This window comes from Tyto alba, unplaced genomic scaffold, assembly GCF_018691265.1.
Source record: "Tyto alba isolate M040663 unplaced genomic scaffold, T.alba_DEE_v4.0 Super-Scaffold_2, whole genome shotgun sequence".
NCBI classification, from domain to species: Eukaryota; Metazoa; Chordata; class Aves; order Strigiformes; family Tytonidae; genus Tyto; species Tyto alba.
In genome coordinates, this window is record NW_024881282.1 from 46,284,198 (window position 1) to 46,300,890 (window position 16,693).

General features: G+C 36.9%; 1 protein-coding gene across 1 annotated transcript in view; it reads right to left on the reverse strand.

The window, feature by feature from the left end:
- PTPRQ (protein tyrosine phosphatase receptor type Q) overlaps window positions 1–16,693 on the reverse strand; it is a 108,882-nt gene that overhangs the window by 17,097 nt on the left and 75,092 nt on the right. The window contains exons 32-37 of the mRNA XM_042793207.1: window positions 16,364–16,586; window positions 15,857–15,930; window positions 10,153–10,252; window positions 9,217–9,345; window positions 1,378–1,404; window positions 628–709 (exon numbers count right to left, since the gene is read on the reverse strand). Of these exons, the coding sequence (XP_042649141.1) occupies window positions 628–709; window positions 1,378–1,404; window positions 9,217–9,345; window positions 10,153–10,252; window positions 15,857–15,930; window positions 16,364–16,586 (635 nt within the window). The remainder of the gene's footprint in view (window positions 1–627; window positions 710–1,377; window positions 1,405–9,216; window positions 9,346–10,152; window positions 10,253–15,856; window positions 15,931–16,363; window positions 16,587–16,693) is intronic.

Sequence of the window (16,693 nt, forward strand, 5' to 3'; positions counted from 1 at the left end):
TTTCAGAAATATGGGCTTGCTGTGTTCATCTACTCACATAAAGAAATGGAGGCTATTCTCAAGAGCATGGCAAGTATATCCTATTATTTGTAGAGGAACAAAAAGCAAAGTACTATGCACAAACTGTTTACTTTCCACACTGAGATGTATGAAAGAAAAACATTTCTGAGTTCCATGACAGTATGACTGGGGTCTGAACATTTCACAGAATACGTCAGCTGTGTTTTTGCGGTCATCATCACTCAGGAAAACAAACTTATTTAAAGCAGTTAAATATACCTGTATATATGTTATAAAACTATTTATAAACAAGCTGTTCTCATGTAAACTACATATGCATCACTACATATGTAAAAGCATAAATATTATGGTGTTCTTCCAAAGATTGGAGTCTAAAGAAGATCATATTTTGCTGACACTTAAATGAATAATTCTTATCAGGTTGCAGTGTAGACTGCAGAATCCAAATCAGTGTAATATTACTTTCTAAACAATAAACCTGGTAATTGGGTATTGATTATCAAGGCCAGAGTCCTTCATGGCCTTGCCTGCTTAAAATGGACATGAAATGTGACACATGAAACGATTGAAGGTCTTGCGATGTTGTGACAACTGCTAGCAACATACCGAAAATTCTTCCTGAAACTTTAGGTTGTTGTTTGTGCAAAGCTCTTCAACATGTTGTAGGAAGGATTTCTTGCTTATTGGTCTGCAAGTAATGACAGAAGAATTAGAAACCTATAGGGAATTTCTTTGCAATTCTTTTTATTCTTATTTACCTGCAGTTTATTAATAAATAATGTTTTGGTTCAGTAGAAACTGATACTTCTAGGCAGAAAATTATAAATTGCTTACAGCATGCTTATTTGTTTTGTTTCAAGTCACTTCAGATAGAAGCATTTTCTCCCCTTGTTGTTCCCCATCACCGAATTTTTAATGTTGCTAATCTTAACAGTACTGTAGGGTGGGATTGTTGTTATACGTAACAGCATTCCAAGGTGAGGTTTTGACATTAACGGAAATTTGTAAAGTTATCATTGCATTCTAAAGTACATAATACTTCTTTGTCACACAGAAAACATTTTATACATTGCAAGGTTTTAGATACATAAAATATTGCAGTGACCTCATTCTCATAATGACATGGTTTTTAAACCCCGAGGAGTTTAAATATCCCTGTATTACTTCCCAAGCTAAAACACAGACATGCAGGCTTCACCCCAGAGAGAGAGAAAGCATTTCTCCAGTTACCATGCAATTAGTCATGCTTTTATGATTTATACGCAGCTTGGAGTTTTTTTCTAATAAACATAGAGGAGGGAACCACACATTGAGACTCACCGATGACCACAATATAAAAAACTTTAATCAACTTACTTGATGGATTTTCTATAACTAAGTAACCTGCAACAAAGATTTTTGTTAAATGTAGCAAGCTGAGAGTTAACCAATATTGTGGATGTTACTAGGTTTTAGATTAAATATTCAAGTAACTAAAGAACCAGATTTTTTTTTCTCTCATGGATTCAAATACTGTTATATGTCAGATATCTCGGGTGATTGTCCTGCTTAGTTTTTATCTCGGGCACCGGCAGATATGGTAGTTACAGTTTCTATCATTCTCTTCAGATCATTTTACAGTGCTCTGGGCTCATATGGCCCTGGGAAATCCATACTTCCAGCACACCACTTCATATACATTGACAGGCTTCATTTTTTACACTATGTACTCAATATCATTCTTCTAAGCGCCATTTCAGAGCACAAGGATAGGATTCATCTGACTGACTACAGAAGCCTATTTCTGACCTAGTCACTCTAGATTCCTTTTATAATCAATGAAGAGAAATAGGTGTGATTTCATCTCAATTCTAGTAGCTATCTAAAATAAGTCACAGATGAATCATGCTATTGATGTGTCTCTGCAGAAACCAAACAGTTATGGCTGTTTTTCTAAAGATTTTAAAAATGAGTGCCTGTTTTCATGCTCATTTTTCACATGTTCCCTGCTCTTTCTGATGCGTGGTGATTTTAAAAACTGTGCTACATAATAAATTTTTAACTTGATCCCCCAGCAGGTTTCATGAAGATGTTACATGAGCGTCTATACTCAGGGGACTTTCAGATGGCCTTGAAACTTGTTCATCATCATCGCCTCTGAACCCATTTGAAGAATGTCTCAGCATTATGGATTTAGAAACCAAACTTTAGGCACTCAGACTCACAAAGGTTGTCTAAAAGACCAAGCCAAAATGTTTGAAGTAATAAGTTTTAAAAGATAACTTGCCCCTTCAAAAAATTTCTAAGTATACCTTTTATGTGTCTGGCTCTCCAAAAATCATACATTCTTACATACAAATATCACAAAAACTATTCTATAATACAAATACAAATGTCTACTGCTGCCATAATTTCAGCAGAAAAGACAACAATTTGCTTTAAAAATGCTTTGGTTTATGAATGTATTCTTAAATACATTTTAAATTAGATAATAAAATTAGATTAGTGCAATTGTTGAACATTTATTATTAAGCATCAGATAAGTTAATTTCAAAGCTACTAAAGATGCCTTTCTTGTACATACTTTGTTATGATAGTTCTCTTCAAACAAAGCAACTTGGCTATTTCACTAGAGTAGAAATAAGTGTAAGAATTCACAGAAAAAGGTTCAAACTCAGCGTGCTCACTAGGACAACTGAAGGAGAGCTTTAGAATGAAAAAGAAAGCAATAAGACAACAAGCCATGCAACTCTATTCAGAATGTTCAGACATCTTGCTAGTGCTTATTGTACCGCTTATGTTGTTTGCATTATGTGGCAGATGAAACTACCTTCTAGTGACACTGGCAACATTATAGAGCTAGTTTCCTGAAGAAAAGATATTATTAATAGCTGTGCCAATGTGCTGCACACAAATATGTTTGTCTTTGAGCAGAAAGTAAACTTTTTGGGGGCCTTTTTTTCCAGGCAAAATTATAAGTAGTCTTTGCAAAGAAATTACACTTGTTTTTCCATTGGATTCACCTATCTTCACCATAGCACAACAGAAAAGTCATCTCCCAGTTGACATCCCAGTAATTTTTTGAATACTGTTGGTTTTCTTCCTCTCAATCTGATAGGAATTAGGGGTTTACTCCAGCTAATTTGCAGTAAGCAAATGCAGTTTGGTCATTAGGGAATAAAGATTACATCTATGCTGTACATAAACAACCTGGGTATGTCATTTAGTGCTTCAGTGCTGAAGGTACATGGATCCAACAGCAAAGGACAAAGGAGACCAGAAGCACCATTAACACCACCTTATTCAACAATATTTCCTTTCTTTTACTTGCACTCAAAGCAGGGAAGTAAAGCACTGAAATAGCTCAGGAAATGAACTAAACAGTGTTACATACATTGCTTTCTAGTTAATTATTAATATTAATAACAGGTGATTTTTTTAAAGTCATAATTATATATTATTTTTCCAAAACAATAAGCATTTTTAAAGAAGGGATCTACAGATTGACACTTTAAGCTATCTTGTGGGCATTTAAGTGAAAAACTTGATTTTTAGAACTACTGAACTCACACTTCTGTTGGTAGCAAGTGCACATTGAAGTGGCTTGACACCTCAGAAAATAAGATGATCTAATTTAAATGCAAATATAAGAATTAATGTCTGACTTGAAGACTGTGGCAAAGATATTGGCTTTGTTGTGTAAGAATCTTCAGAAAGGATGAATTTAGTATGATCACTAAAGATGTACAGCTATGCACAGTTTCAGCATCCTCAGGCTTCAAAAATTAGTATTTTTTCCAATTCTCTTGACTTAGAATATGTAATAATAGTCTTACAGTATTTCATCAATGAACAAACACTTGTCTACCTGTAATGTTGTTATCCACATTTACCAGTCCTTTTTCTAAAACATAAGAATATACTTCATCTTGATGAGCATAATTTAGAATCAAATGATGAAGTTGCAAATTTCCCTATTTCAGCTGGACAATTGCAGATTCCCACTTGTCTGACTTTGAAACCAGGAAAGAAAAACATTCTCTAAGATAAAGAATGCTTTATTGCCTTAAATCTGATTTTCTTTTAAAACAGTGTATTGTTTCATGTGTGGGATTTTTTTGAAGTCTATCAAAAATCTGTATCCCACTCAGATTACTTATGATAGAGCTAGAAAGAAGCCATTTATTTGTGTTGGCAGTGGTAACTGAAGACCATATTGTCACACAGACTCGGCTTTCTCTCTGGGTCAATCATCTGAAATCCATAGGGAATTAAAACTTCGTCCAAATAGAAAAAAATAGAAATGAGTATGTAGGCAAAAGGCTTAACTCATAAGCACCATTGACACTTCCTAGGACCAACAGAGGAACTAATTTTTAGCAAGTTAATTGAAAGCAATATGGAGCTTAACCCTTCCTAAATATTAAAGGCCTAAGGCTAGAGAACACATGGTCACTTCTTCCATTGTACCAGGACACGTACATTCATAAATCTTGTACTCCTGGGATACAAAGCTCAGGAAGCCTATTTTTGATAGTTGACTACTAAAAGGAAACTTGTTGAAGAAAAAGGCAAGGCAGCAGCCATGCCTATCCGCACTCGAAGAAAGAAGAAAGAGGCTGGTCTAGAGAAAGTAATGTGTGTGCAGAAGTGTCACCTTGAATATAGACATTCTAATGAAGGCACAATATATAGGAAATGTGAGATCAGACAACCATTTTATATACAATACTTTTCTATAAAGAGTTCTAATTACCTGGTATTTGAAAGAGTTACAGTGTCTGTAATTCAGAAATATTTCTTCTGAATCTGTGCCCCATTTGATTGACAAGCTGTCTCACACAGAATGAAACAAATGCCTGGAAGCATCCACCCCAAGGTGCAGCTTCTCCAGGAAAGATTTTAAGAAACGGGGACCTACATGGCTTTATCCTTGCTGCAGAAACCACTGCAAAAGTAGGGTACCAGAGAACTTGTCTCCTGGGTGAGCACCTGGAACAGGGAAGTGTTACTTATCCCTTGCCAAACCTGGTGCGTCCTGAAAATTTAGTGACAGAATCTATGCAGAGCGGATGAACACCTGCTTTGAAAAGAGACTTGCCAAACCCTATTGACATGTTACAAAAAGTAAGTGATGAGAGCCCCAGTATATGTATATTCAGTATGCTTAATGAACCAATGTTTAATCCAGTTTAGATTGATGGGCTATATACATTTTAAACAAGGGTTGTTTTTTTACGTTACTGCTTGTCTCACCACCTCCACCTTCACGGAGATCAATATATGTCCCAAACATTCAGAGTTAGCATTCTGGCTTCATAAAGCAGATCTCATTTTCCACTGAATTCAGTAGGACTTAATTCCCTGCATGCCATTAATTAATCAATCGCCTAACAAAGACTTGCTGAGAGATGGTACATAAGTTCTAGCTAGTATCACTAATTTTCAGACACTGAAGTTTTTAAAGTAATTTTTTTTCTGATGACCATTATGTTAAAAAATTATTACTGGCAACTGGAATTTTCCACAAATTTCCTGACTTGAAAAAAATGTTGACCCCAGAAAAGTTTCAAAATTGGTAAAATGGGATACTTAGCACTTTTAAATTTGATGGCTTTTCTAGTTAACCTGACTTTTGTAATGCAAAATAATTAATATTTTAAAAGTTATTAAAATGTGCAAAATAAAAGGTTTTGATTAACTTATACAGAACATTTGCTGGGTTTTGGTTCATTAAACTTTTCAAGCTTTTGAATTTTTGATCTGCTAAGAATAATAATGATTTCTAGTCATATTCTTACAGAACACAAAAACCTTTTTCTGCTTCTTTTTATTTCTCATGTGATACCAGCTGCACAAATTTTCTGAGAATATGAGTCAAGATCATAGGCCACGATCCACTGAGAGAATGTCTGAAGAGACAGTGTTTGAGAGACAGACAAGAAGAATCTCATGGAGCAGGCTAGAATATCTTGATTCTGTGGATGAACTGTGTCAGCTGCAAGTCCATGCCTTTACTGATTTATAGTAGCTAACATGATAAATAATATACTGGCTGAGAAATGACAAAACACCTGGTTTCCAAAGCATCTCCTTCAAATGAGCACTGATTGGGATGAATAGTAGGTTCAGAAAAAATCTGTACTGCCCTTTTATCACCTGAGATTTTCACACAAACTCCCCATCACCTTTTCAGGGTAGAAATTATACTTAGTTGGAATAGATTTCAGCTGATCTACTGCTATCCAAGAAATAAAACCAAGCCAGCCTGGAAAAGGTGTCTGCCCATCTATGTTTTCCTCATACAATTACAAGATGCCATGACCTTAAACCAGCATTCTGCAACACAGCAAGCTTTGCAAACACATCTGAAAGAGGTGACTAAATGCAGCTAACGTATGGCAGTAGGCTGTGCAGATGCAGTGATGCGCAGTCCCATTCCAAACCCATGGTAAATTTGTGAAGGTTACTCTGTAGTCATCAACATGTAATACAATAATTTAACTTGCTAACATGTCACTGCGGTAACCAGAGATCAGGAGAATTATAAGGACAACACAAGGACTGGGACTGTGATTGATTTCTACACAGCTATTCCCCAAAGGCAACAGGTACAGAAGTTCTTTCGTGGTGTAACTGTGGAAGAGTGAAAACAGGCAGTAAAAGTATTTTAGACATTAGGTTTTGCAGTAAGCTGCCTGGGTGCCTGCTGTCATGCTTCTGCCAGCTTCTTGATTTAACTCATCATTAACAGGAAGGATGCATCTATATGAAAGACAGTATTAGAGACACCTAAAATGTCTCTTTTTGTCACTGACATTACCAGAACAGAATCTTACACATATTGAAATATTTGTTAAAGCTTTTTTAAAAAAGAAGCATAATAAACTAAAAAGTTTTGAACAGATGAAGGATATCCCGCCCCTCATTACTATATGTATGTTATCTAGTAGGGTCCCACAGTACATATACTGACTTCCAGTTGAAAAGATGGCACGAATCATGTCCTGAGGAACTCTCTGTTAGTGCCTGCACTTCAAACTTCAACAATTTGTCATAATGTCCAGTAAAGGACCTGGGCAAGGAGCCTGCTGTAGCTTCAGTGTCGCTACTGTTTGAAAAATAATAATCCAAAATTTAACAGCTGCATCATGTACCTTACAAGAATGGCAGAAGAGAGTCTTTGCTTTTGGCCATTAAAGGAGTGGGGAAGGAGGAAAGAGCAAAATACAGATGGAAGGGCATGACAAATTTCAAACCAAAATGTGAGACTGACTCATTAAAATAAGGGTGATGTAACTAAAACTACTGAAGCACTGTTCAGCAAAGGCCTTGCTGTGCATAAATCACATAATGAAGTGCACATAAGTATGAAATATTACAGCTTGCAATTACCCTGTAGAGTTTGAGACTATACAAATCTAAACTACACATAACTTGGACAGAAAAGTGACAGAATAGTAGTCTGCAAACTGATAAAAGATTTGACTGCATGAATATGTTGATGAGATTGCAGTGGCATAGTCCAAAACAGCTGCAGTGTGAGTACAAAAGGCACTTGAGAAAAAAAAGAGAACTTCTCTTAAGTACATGCATTCTAACTGCCAAAGGAAAGAAACAGTATGTTTCTTATGTCACATTTTCACTACATTTACTTCAAGGATAGGCTGTATATATCACGGCTATATTGCCATTATGTATTATAATTTCCAAGTAAAAATTGCCCTGATGTATTTCAAAATAGTTGTGGAACTGTTGTACCTTAACTAAATAAAGATAATTTCATTATGACAAATACCACTTTTTGTCACTAGTATAGCTGCAAAGATTGACATTTTGTTTTGATTGACATTTCATTTTGATTAACTATATCATTCAATATAGTATGGCAGCACACAGATTAAGAGAACAGAATGGAAAACACACCATGTTGCTTCAATAAAACAAAAACTTACTGGATGACAAATATCTCCTTGCGTCTAAAGAAAAATGAAGAGTATCTGGAAGTAAAATCCATTAACACTTTAGTATATAAACAAAATTAGTACTATTCTTATTCAGCTAACAGTTTGGAAAAAAGGCCATTTTGAAGATCCATCAAGATCATTTACATGAGTCACAGTTATCACAGTGCATTGGTGGTGGTTCCGTCTTCAGAGAAAGTTTTCTGCTGTTATTAGCAGGTACTAAACAATGCTATCTGAATGACACGTGCCCCACCCACAACATACCACATCCATTACCTCAGTGGTTTCCAGATGATTCACAGTACCTTTTCTCATCTGTTACAGGCAGCCATTCCTGCGTGCACTATTTTGAACAGGTTTGTACATGCCATCAACTTTGTACCACACACACAGACATATACACACTCAAGCAAAACAGGTCAACAGCTACAGCCTTTCATCTTTCAGCTCTTCCTAGTCTGCAACGGTAGGATGCCTGACTGCTAGGGCAAGGCTATTTTAGGCTTCTCATCTTTAAGGAGACTGCCTATCACAGTGTTTCATGGGTGAGACAGCAAGGAAAATACAGGCAGGTAAAGAATGTTCACCAAATATTTCCAACTCAGATGTCATATATTATTGAGAATTGTCATTATATTTATTTGGTGAATAATATTGATATTTCTGGCACTTTTCCTTCTGATAAATATCTGTGACAAGATTATTTGTCAGACAGAAAATATGAGTAGCCTGGAATTGCTGCATATACCTCAAAGGAGTAGACGTCAGGATAGGCAGTGTGCTGAGCTCCATGGAAACCCAGATGTTATGCAAATCCCTTTGTGAAAAAACACTTTCTAGATGTCAATTAAACAATGACAGATTTGTTCTTGAATTAGCTGACCAGGACTTCTGTGAGTTTGACTCTTTCAAAATGCTTATGTATGTTTGCAGTCTACACAAAACATTGGGGCATAAAAAAACTTCAGAAATTCTGCATGTTTAAAATTATGTATCCCTTTTTTTGTTAACACAATTAAACAGTGATTTGCACTTAGATCTTTATCTTGTTGTAAAAAGAGCTGAAGATTAAGCGATTTTCTAAAAGCTAGTGAGAAGTGTCTTGAGGATAGAGGTCATTCTTTGAAAGAGGATCTCAGTGACCTGTGTAAATAAGAACACCACAAACACTTCCAAACAAGCAAAGGTCAGGAAGGGGTCATGGCTACAGCCCCTTTGGACTACTGTTTTGCCTAAGGAGTACGCTTACCGTGTAAATCTCTCATCCTTCAGCTCCAGGTCTGCCACTGTGATCAACTGATCCAGTTTGAACTTAGTGTCAATAATTTCAGCATCTCGTGGGGAGTATGTACCTCCCTCTTTTTGCTTTTGCCGAATTCTAAACAGAAATAATAGTGAAAAAGAAACATACAAACGATTTAAGAACACATATGTCAATACTTTGATTAGACAGGCTGAAACTGAAAAATGGTTTCCAGGAATCCTTCCTTGCCCTTTATTCTGCTCTTCCTTCCAACAGCATAAATTACTCAAATCCAGCAGTTACATTATCTAAAATTCAAACAGAAAGAATCTAGCCTGTATATTCTTTTAGTTTTCCTACAATTCTTTGGCAATGCCTGAATGATGCATCTCAGAAAGAACAGAACTTCTGATAAATGAGCAAACTAACATCATGTATGCCGAACTCAGTCTGCTTCTTTACATGGACATTTTGTTCACAATTTGAATTATAAGTCAACTTCTCTTACATGTGAGACTTCAATGTATTTAACTGATAAATTTATTAGTAAGACAGAAAACAGAATTTAGAGTATTTACTTCACATCAAGCTGTCAGTAGGGTTAGCCATCATGCTAATTTCAGCCACCTGATCTGTATCCTCAAGTCAATACAGAAGTGGCTCTGAAAGGTTAAGGTAGTCTATTGCTCTGATTTACGCTCTGGTGAAGCTGGGTTTACTCCTTCATTTATGGAGGATACCCTCATTAGACTGAAGATTTTGTGAGTCCCTCCCTAAATTTCTACATAAAAGACAAAAAAACCCCACAAACAAACAAACAAACAAAAAAATGCAATACATTTTGAAAAGACAGTCTGGTTCCATTTATAGAACTGTTTTAACTCTTCTTTAAAACATTTCTGAGTGATTGCAAATGATATGGCAAGGATACATAAATCTCACCTTGCAAAAGCATATACTGCAGCCACCAAAAGAACAACTGAAAGTATACATAAAGTAACAGCAAGGATAACTTCTACAGATCTTCCTGAAGATCCTTCACCTGCAGCAAAAAGTGGAAATATAATATTTCATAGATTCATTATAATTTTTACATTTCTGACAGGGTGAAGTCAGGGAGCAATGAGAGACAGACATTTTTCTCTGCATACAACTGCATCTGTTTTGTCAGTTGAAGAGTTGCTCAAGAAAGAAAAACATAACAAAACCAGAAAAAAACCTATGTAAAGGTTCCTAAGCATTGCCAATTTATGAATACGTAATGCTAATAGTATATGTCTGCAGCTATATGTGCAGCCATCCCCTGATGTTTTTCAGTTTTACCTGTTAAACAGGCTAAGGTAGCTCTACGCTGCAGTAACATCAGCCTGAACACTAGCCTGGGCTGAGCTCCTGCTTCAGTCTCTGTGCAGCCAATAACAGACACATTGCTCTAGCAGCTGGGAGTAATCAAACTGCAGAAGTGGAAAATGAAGAGCCACGACTCTAAAGCTACGAGGCTTGCAGCCATCACTCATGGGCACAAAATAAAAGATGGTTTTTGTGAGATACTCTCAGGGTGCTGAAGGAACCCACCCAGTGATCAGATCTGAACTTTCTGGATTAATCTGCCTTGCTGACCATTATCTCATACTCTTTATTTATGTGGGAATCAGTGATATTGTTAGGAATAACCACCAGCAGGTCAAAAGTAAACATAAAGGCCTCTATGATAAAAAGGTACAGGTGCTGGTATTGTAATCAGCCCTTCCAGGTGAGAATGAAGGCTCATTGAGAGACTGATAAACTATTCAGATTAGTAGTTTCTAGACCTCTTTTTGAACCTCTTTAGTGCTAAATTTCTGAGATTTATTTAATTTCCTACCCTTCTGGGTAATCCTGTCCCTATCACAAAAACCTCAGCCTCTTTTTTCCTTAGAGTAAATAAGAAATGCATGGGATTACTACTGCTGGTATTGTTCACCTATGCTGACGTTCACCTCCAGTTGCTGATCCACTGTAGAAAACCTAGCTCCAGTTCAGCCTCCAGGAAGAACAGAAAAATGTACAGCTTCCTGCATATGAAACTGAGATTTCTCGCTCGAGGGCACACTGGCAAACATCGAAGTCTTGGCTTTGTTTCTCTCAAAAGGCTCTGATTCTGGGATTAGAGAGTATATTGAGATGATCTGGACTGGATGTACATTGGAGAACATGATAAAAATTCAAAATGATCCTTACTTATCTGAAAAATTGTCTTAAAACGGTAGGATGCTATTTTGTAAGATCGAGTGCATGGCTCTACATATAGGCAAGAATAATCAGCTACAATAATACAGCATAGTAAACACTCCTTTAAGTAGAAATTTATCAGAATAAAATGTGAGATTATTGTAGACCAAAACCAACATGAATAAGCAATATCAGGCCTGTATGAAACGACAGACAACAGAATTAAGTATAGTTTACAAAACAACTGAAATACCTCTTCCACTACATCAGTTAAGTTTCAGATGCAGCGCTGGACACTACAAGGTAAGAACAATTTAGGCCAGGGAAAGACAACAGAAAATAAAGCAATTATATAAAAAAATGTTTCAAGAGGAGAGGGATTGAAAATGTCCCTGCCACTCACAGATCTCTGTGATAAGGCACAAATGTTAGTAATGTAGAAGGAGAACAGAAGAATCTCCAGAGGAACCTCTATAACAGCTCTATTTTGCACTCAACAGTGAAGTCAATGTTAAACCCTATGGTTAGCATCAGTCCAAAGATTGCTGATGTTATTAAATAAAACAGTGCTGGCAGAATACCCACCAAGAATTAAAAAATACATTTTCTTCTGCTTCTTTGCAACAGGGAAACATGCAACACATGTCTGAAGAGATGATCATGTGCAAAGAAAAGGAGACAAAACAGAAGACATCGTGTTGTATATTCCTGAGGTGCTGCAACTCAGTAGATGATGACAACAAACTGCAATAACAGAATATTATGAGGTAGGTTTCTATGCAAAAGGCAGTGTCGGGAAACCCTGTTTTGATTATTTCTGTCTCGTCAGCTTCGTATTTCACATGTAAAAAGTCTACTCTTACACAGGACTACCAGCTACCCCACAATGATTTGCTGAACTAGTTATCAGAGTTTATGAGAAGATTATAAGTTGCCTTGATGTACTAGAAGTTTAAACAGTATTTGTCACCACATCTTAATTATCTCATGGAAAAATCCTGACCTTTCATTGTAGTATGGACGTTACTTTTGCAATGTCAGTCATGGGTTATGAGAAAGAAACTCGATTTCTCCAGCTCAAGAGGAAAGTTGTGGTACTCCAAGTATGGTTGAGTGGGAGTATCATATTAAAATGTATCCTTTACTATAATTAAAAAATATTGCAGCTGTGTATTCCAGTACTTTCTGCTTCAGTGTTCCTCCCTAGCAAAATTCCTATTGTTTAACAAGAACATCTGATGTCTGTCACAGAGAACTCTCTCATGGGTTTTCCATATTTTTTTCTGCTTCAAACATATTTAACATGCACTATTGCACAGATACAAGGTTAGCTTTCTGGCTTTCCAGATCGAAGACCTGCCTATTCTACAAGTAGACCTGGAAATCAATATAACGTAGCGTTCTTTGAACTGTCATGAATACCTCTGCCAATATTAAAATCAGTGTTTTATCTACTAAAATTAAAGTGTAATGTTGGAAAAACACAAATTTAAGTGATTATTACAAAAGAAGATAAATTATTTTAAATTAAATTGCAATTCTGATTTTAGGCAGCATAAATTTCTTTTGAAAAGATGCTGTTACAAATGGAATAGAAGTAATTGGACACAGGGATACCTAACAGCTATTGATCTTTCCAGTATGTTTCCTGGGTTATGCTTCTAGAGGAAGTCTGCAGTTCATATAACCAAAGCATGTTCTATAAGGAAACACCTGGGTAAGGTTCCTTGGGCTATGTGTCTCAAGAGAAAATGTGTCTGAAAAAATCTAACTGACTTTATTCACTTAAGATGACATTTATAACAGCGTTGCCAATGCTGTATCTTCAAGGCCACTCAACTGCAATACCTGCATCACTTGTGATATATCAATTTGATGTTGATTTCACAGCACTTGTAAGAAAGCATAGAAGGAACTTTTAATTACCTGTTTCACTTCAGTATTTTTTCTTGTTAGACTAAAATTTAGAAGCTAAGGCCACAGAAAAATTTGCTGTAGTGCCCATCTTAAAAGCAGTGTTTGAGGATAAACTTTAGCACAGAAGGCACTGGGTGGGTATGAGAAGCTATGGATATCTAAGATTTATTTTTATCAGGTCTATTTTCTTGCCTATTACATTTTATTCAGCACACAAACAGATCTTGCTTCTTTATGATCTACATCAAAGGAGAATGTGCCACAAGTTTTCAGTAACAATACAGAAATTAATGAATTACGCTATCTGCCAGCCACTGAACCATGATTTGTTTAAACACTGCAGGTTGTTCTGTTAGAAAGGAGAAAGCTGTCCAGAGGACTGCATACAGTTGGACTCATTTCCAGTAGACTTGTTTTCCCTGACTAGACACACTGTCTTTCTCTTACTGGGCAAACTATTTGCTTCATAGGCTTAGAACTTGTAAACTCAGAACATATATAGACAACTTATGTGTTGCACTTTCCAAAACATTCAGGGCTAGAGAAATAGTGTCAGATCCTTTCAGAATATTCAGGTAGTGAATTAGCATTTCAGGATCTTCAGCATCAGATCATGTAACAAATTTCTAACATGGATTAGATGAATAAGGGAGCTCATATCACAGAAGATGAATGCCAAATGAAAAATATGTGCCCACTAAAATTCTCCTGGTTACTCATCCAGTTGTCTTGGGATCCCTTTTCAGAAAGTCAGAGCTAATGCTTAGCTAAGTAAGTTTTGGCTTACCAATATATTAAAAGAACTTACAGATCTTATTGCGATTTGCTACAAGAGTCTTCATTCCCAGTTTTGGGGGTAGATCAACACTGCCATGGAGGAACTTATGCTGGATTTGAGACCCTGTAACAGCTGGTCTATTGGCCAGTGACATCAGAACTGGATGGATTCTATTAGACAATATTAGTTTATTGATATGGAACTTTGTCTGTATCTAAAGGATGAAGGGGTAAAGGGTCAAGTCCTCAGATGAGCAGCCACTAGAACGAATGATCTGCAGCCAGGAGGCTTCCCTACACTAGGCTCACTGGAATAGAATCATAGAATTGCTTAGGTTAGAAAAGACCTAGAAGATCGAGTCCAACTTTTAACCCAATATTGCCAAGTCCACCAGTAAACCATGTCCCTAAGTGCCACACCTACATGTCTTTTAAATACCTCCAGGAATGGTGACTCCACCACTTCCCTGGACATCCTGTTCCAATGCCCGACAACCCTTTTGGTGAAGAAATTTTTCCTAATATCCAATATAAACCTCTCCTGGTGAAACCTGAGGCCATTTCTTCTTGTCCTATCACTTGCTACTTGGGAGATGAGACCGATGCCCACTTCACTACAACTTCCTTTCAGGTAGTTGTAGAGAGCAATAAGGTCTCCCCTGAGCCTCCTTTTCTCCAGGCTAAACAAGCCCAGTTCCCTCAGCTGCTCCTCATAAGACTTGTGCTCTAGACTCTTCACCACCTTCATTGCTCTTCTCTGGGCATGCTCCAGCACCTCAATGTCTTTCTTGCAGTGAGGGTCCCAAAACTGAACACAGTATTCAAGGTGTGGCCTCACCAGCGCTGAGTACAGGGGGACAATTGCTTTCCTAGTCCTGCTGGACACACTATGTCTGATACAAGCCAGGATGCTATTAGCCTTCTTGGCCACCTGGGCGAACTGCTGGCTCATGTTCAGCTGGGACCCCCAGGTCCTTTTCTGCCAGGCAGCTTTCCAGTCACTCTTCCCCAAGCCTGTAGCATTGCATGGGGTTGTTGTGACCCAAGTGCAGGACTTGGCCTTGTTGAACCACAAAAAAATTGGCCTTGGCCCATTGATCCAGCCTGTCCAGATCCCTCTGTACAGCCTTCCTGCCCTCAAGCAGACCAACACTCCTGCCCAACTCAGCGTCATCTGCAAACTTACTGAGGGTGCACTCAGTTCCCTTGTGCAGCTCATTGATAAAGATGTGAAACAGAACTGGCCCCAGTACTGAGCCCAGGGGAACACCACTTGTGACCAGCTACCAGCTGGATTTACCTCCATTCACTGCCACCCTTTAGGCTCAGCCATCCAGCCAGCTTTTTACCCAGTGAAGAGTTCACAATATTAGCTCTACATCCAACATAGAGGGAAACTGCACAAGCAGTCTAGCTTCTGACATTTCACCAATTAAGATGAGCTATCCTGGCAAAATGATACTTTTATTGGTATAACTGAATTTCTGCTAACAAACTTTGCCAACAGTGCTTCTCCATTTAACAGTCCAAGCCGAGGTAAGGCCTCCTGACAACCTCAAAAGACATACAAGGGAAAGGATATGTTTCCTCAGCCGTTCTGGTTGAGCTAGGTCCAACAATTTACTTATTTACTTCAGGGAGATTATTTACTTCATGGAAACCACTGTACTAAAAAGAAACATGGAACTGTCTAGATTCTTTGGAAATAGAGAAATACTTTAGTAAATTACACTCTCCTTACCTAATGTTTTGACAGGGTCAGAATAGTCAGAATCTGTAAACTGTCCTTTAACATTAGTTGCTCTGAACTTAAATCTGTGAAATAAACCCAAGAAAATTAATGCAATAAAAGTTTAAGTGCATTTTCTTAAAAATTATTTCACTTAGAAACTAAAAACTATTTTTCAGTTTTAGTATAATATAAGCTGGAATCATTATTCACCTGCTAAAGTTATGTTATGACAGACGTCAAGGACTCAGTGTCAATATCTTAAATATATAATCAAACTATATGAATTGCTTACCTTGAATTTGGTCTTATTTAATTTAAGAACTCAGTAAGCATCTTTTGTTACCCAAAACATTTTTAAAAAGATTGTCCCTGATATTTATGCTCAGGCAAAAAATTTAAAATTAGAGACACATGAAGATAATTTCAATTTTCACCTTTTCATAATTTTGTATGTTTGTATAAATGCATATTTCTTTTAAAAATTTCTCTTGGACAAACAGAGACAAATGTACTTACAGGTACTGCTTTCTTGGTTTCAGTGGGCCATTACATATTTTGTCTTGACTTCCTGGTATCATACACGTAGTATCAGCACCTATGACATATATTTCTTCTTTGCCACTCAGATTTTCTTTTCCTTCTATACATGGTGGGTTTGGAAAGCCTTCATTTGTAAAATACGGCCTTGGTCTGTTGAAGTAGGCATCATGCCACTTAGTAACATTCCCATCATGCTGAGCTATTGTCAAGGAAAGAAATAATCATATACAATTTACATTTTAACCAGACTGTAATTAAAGAAGTAAATTAGGAAATTGTTTGTTTTAAGAGCTTAGTATGCTATCG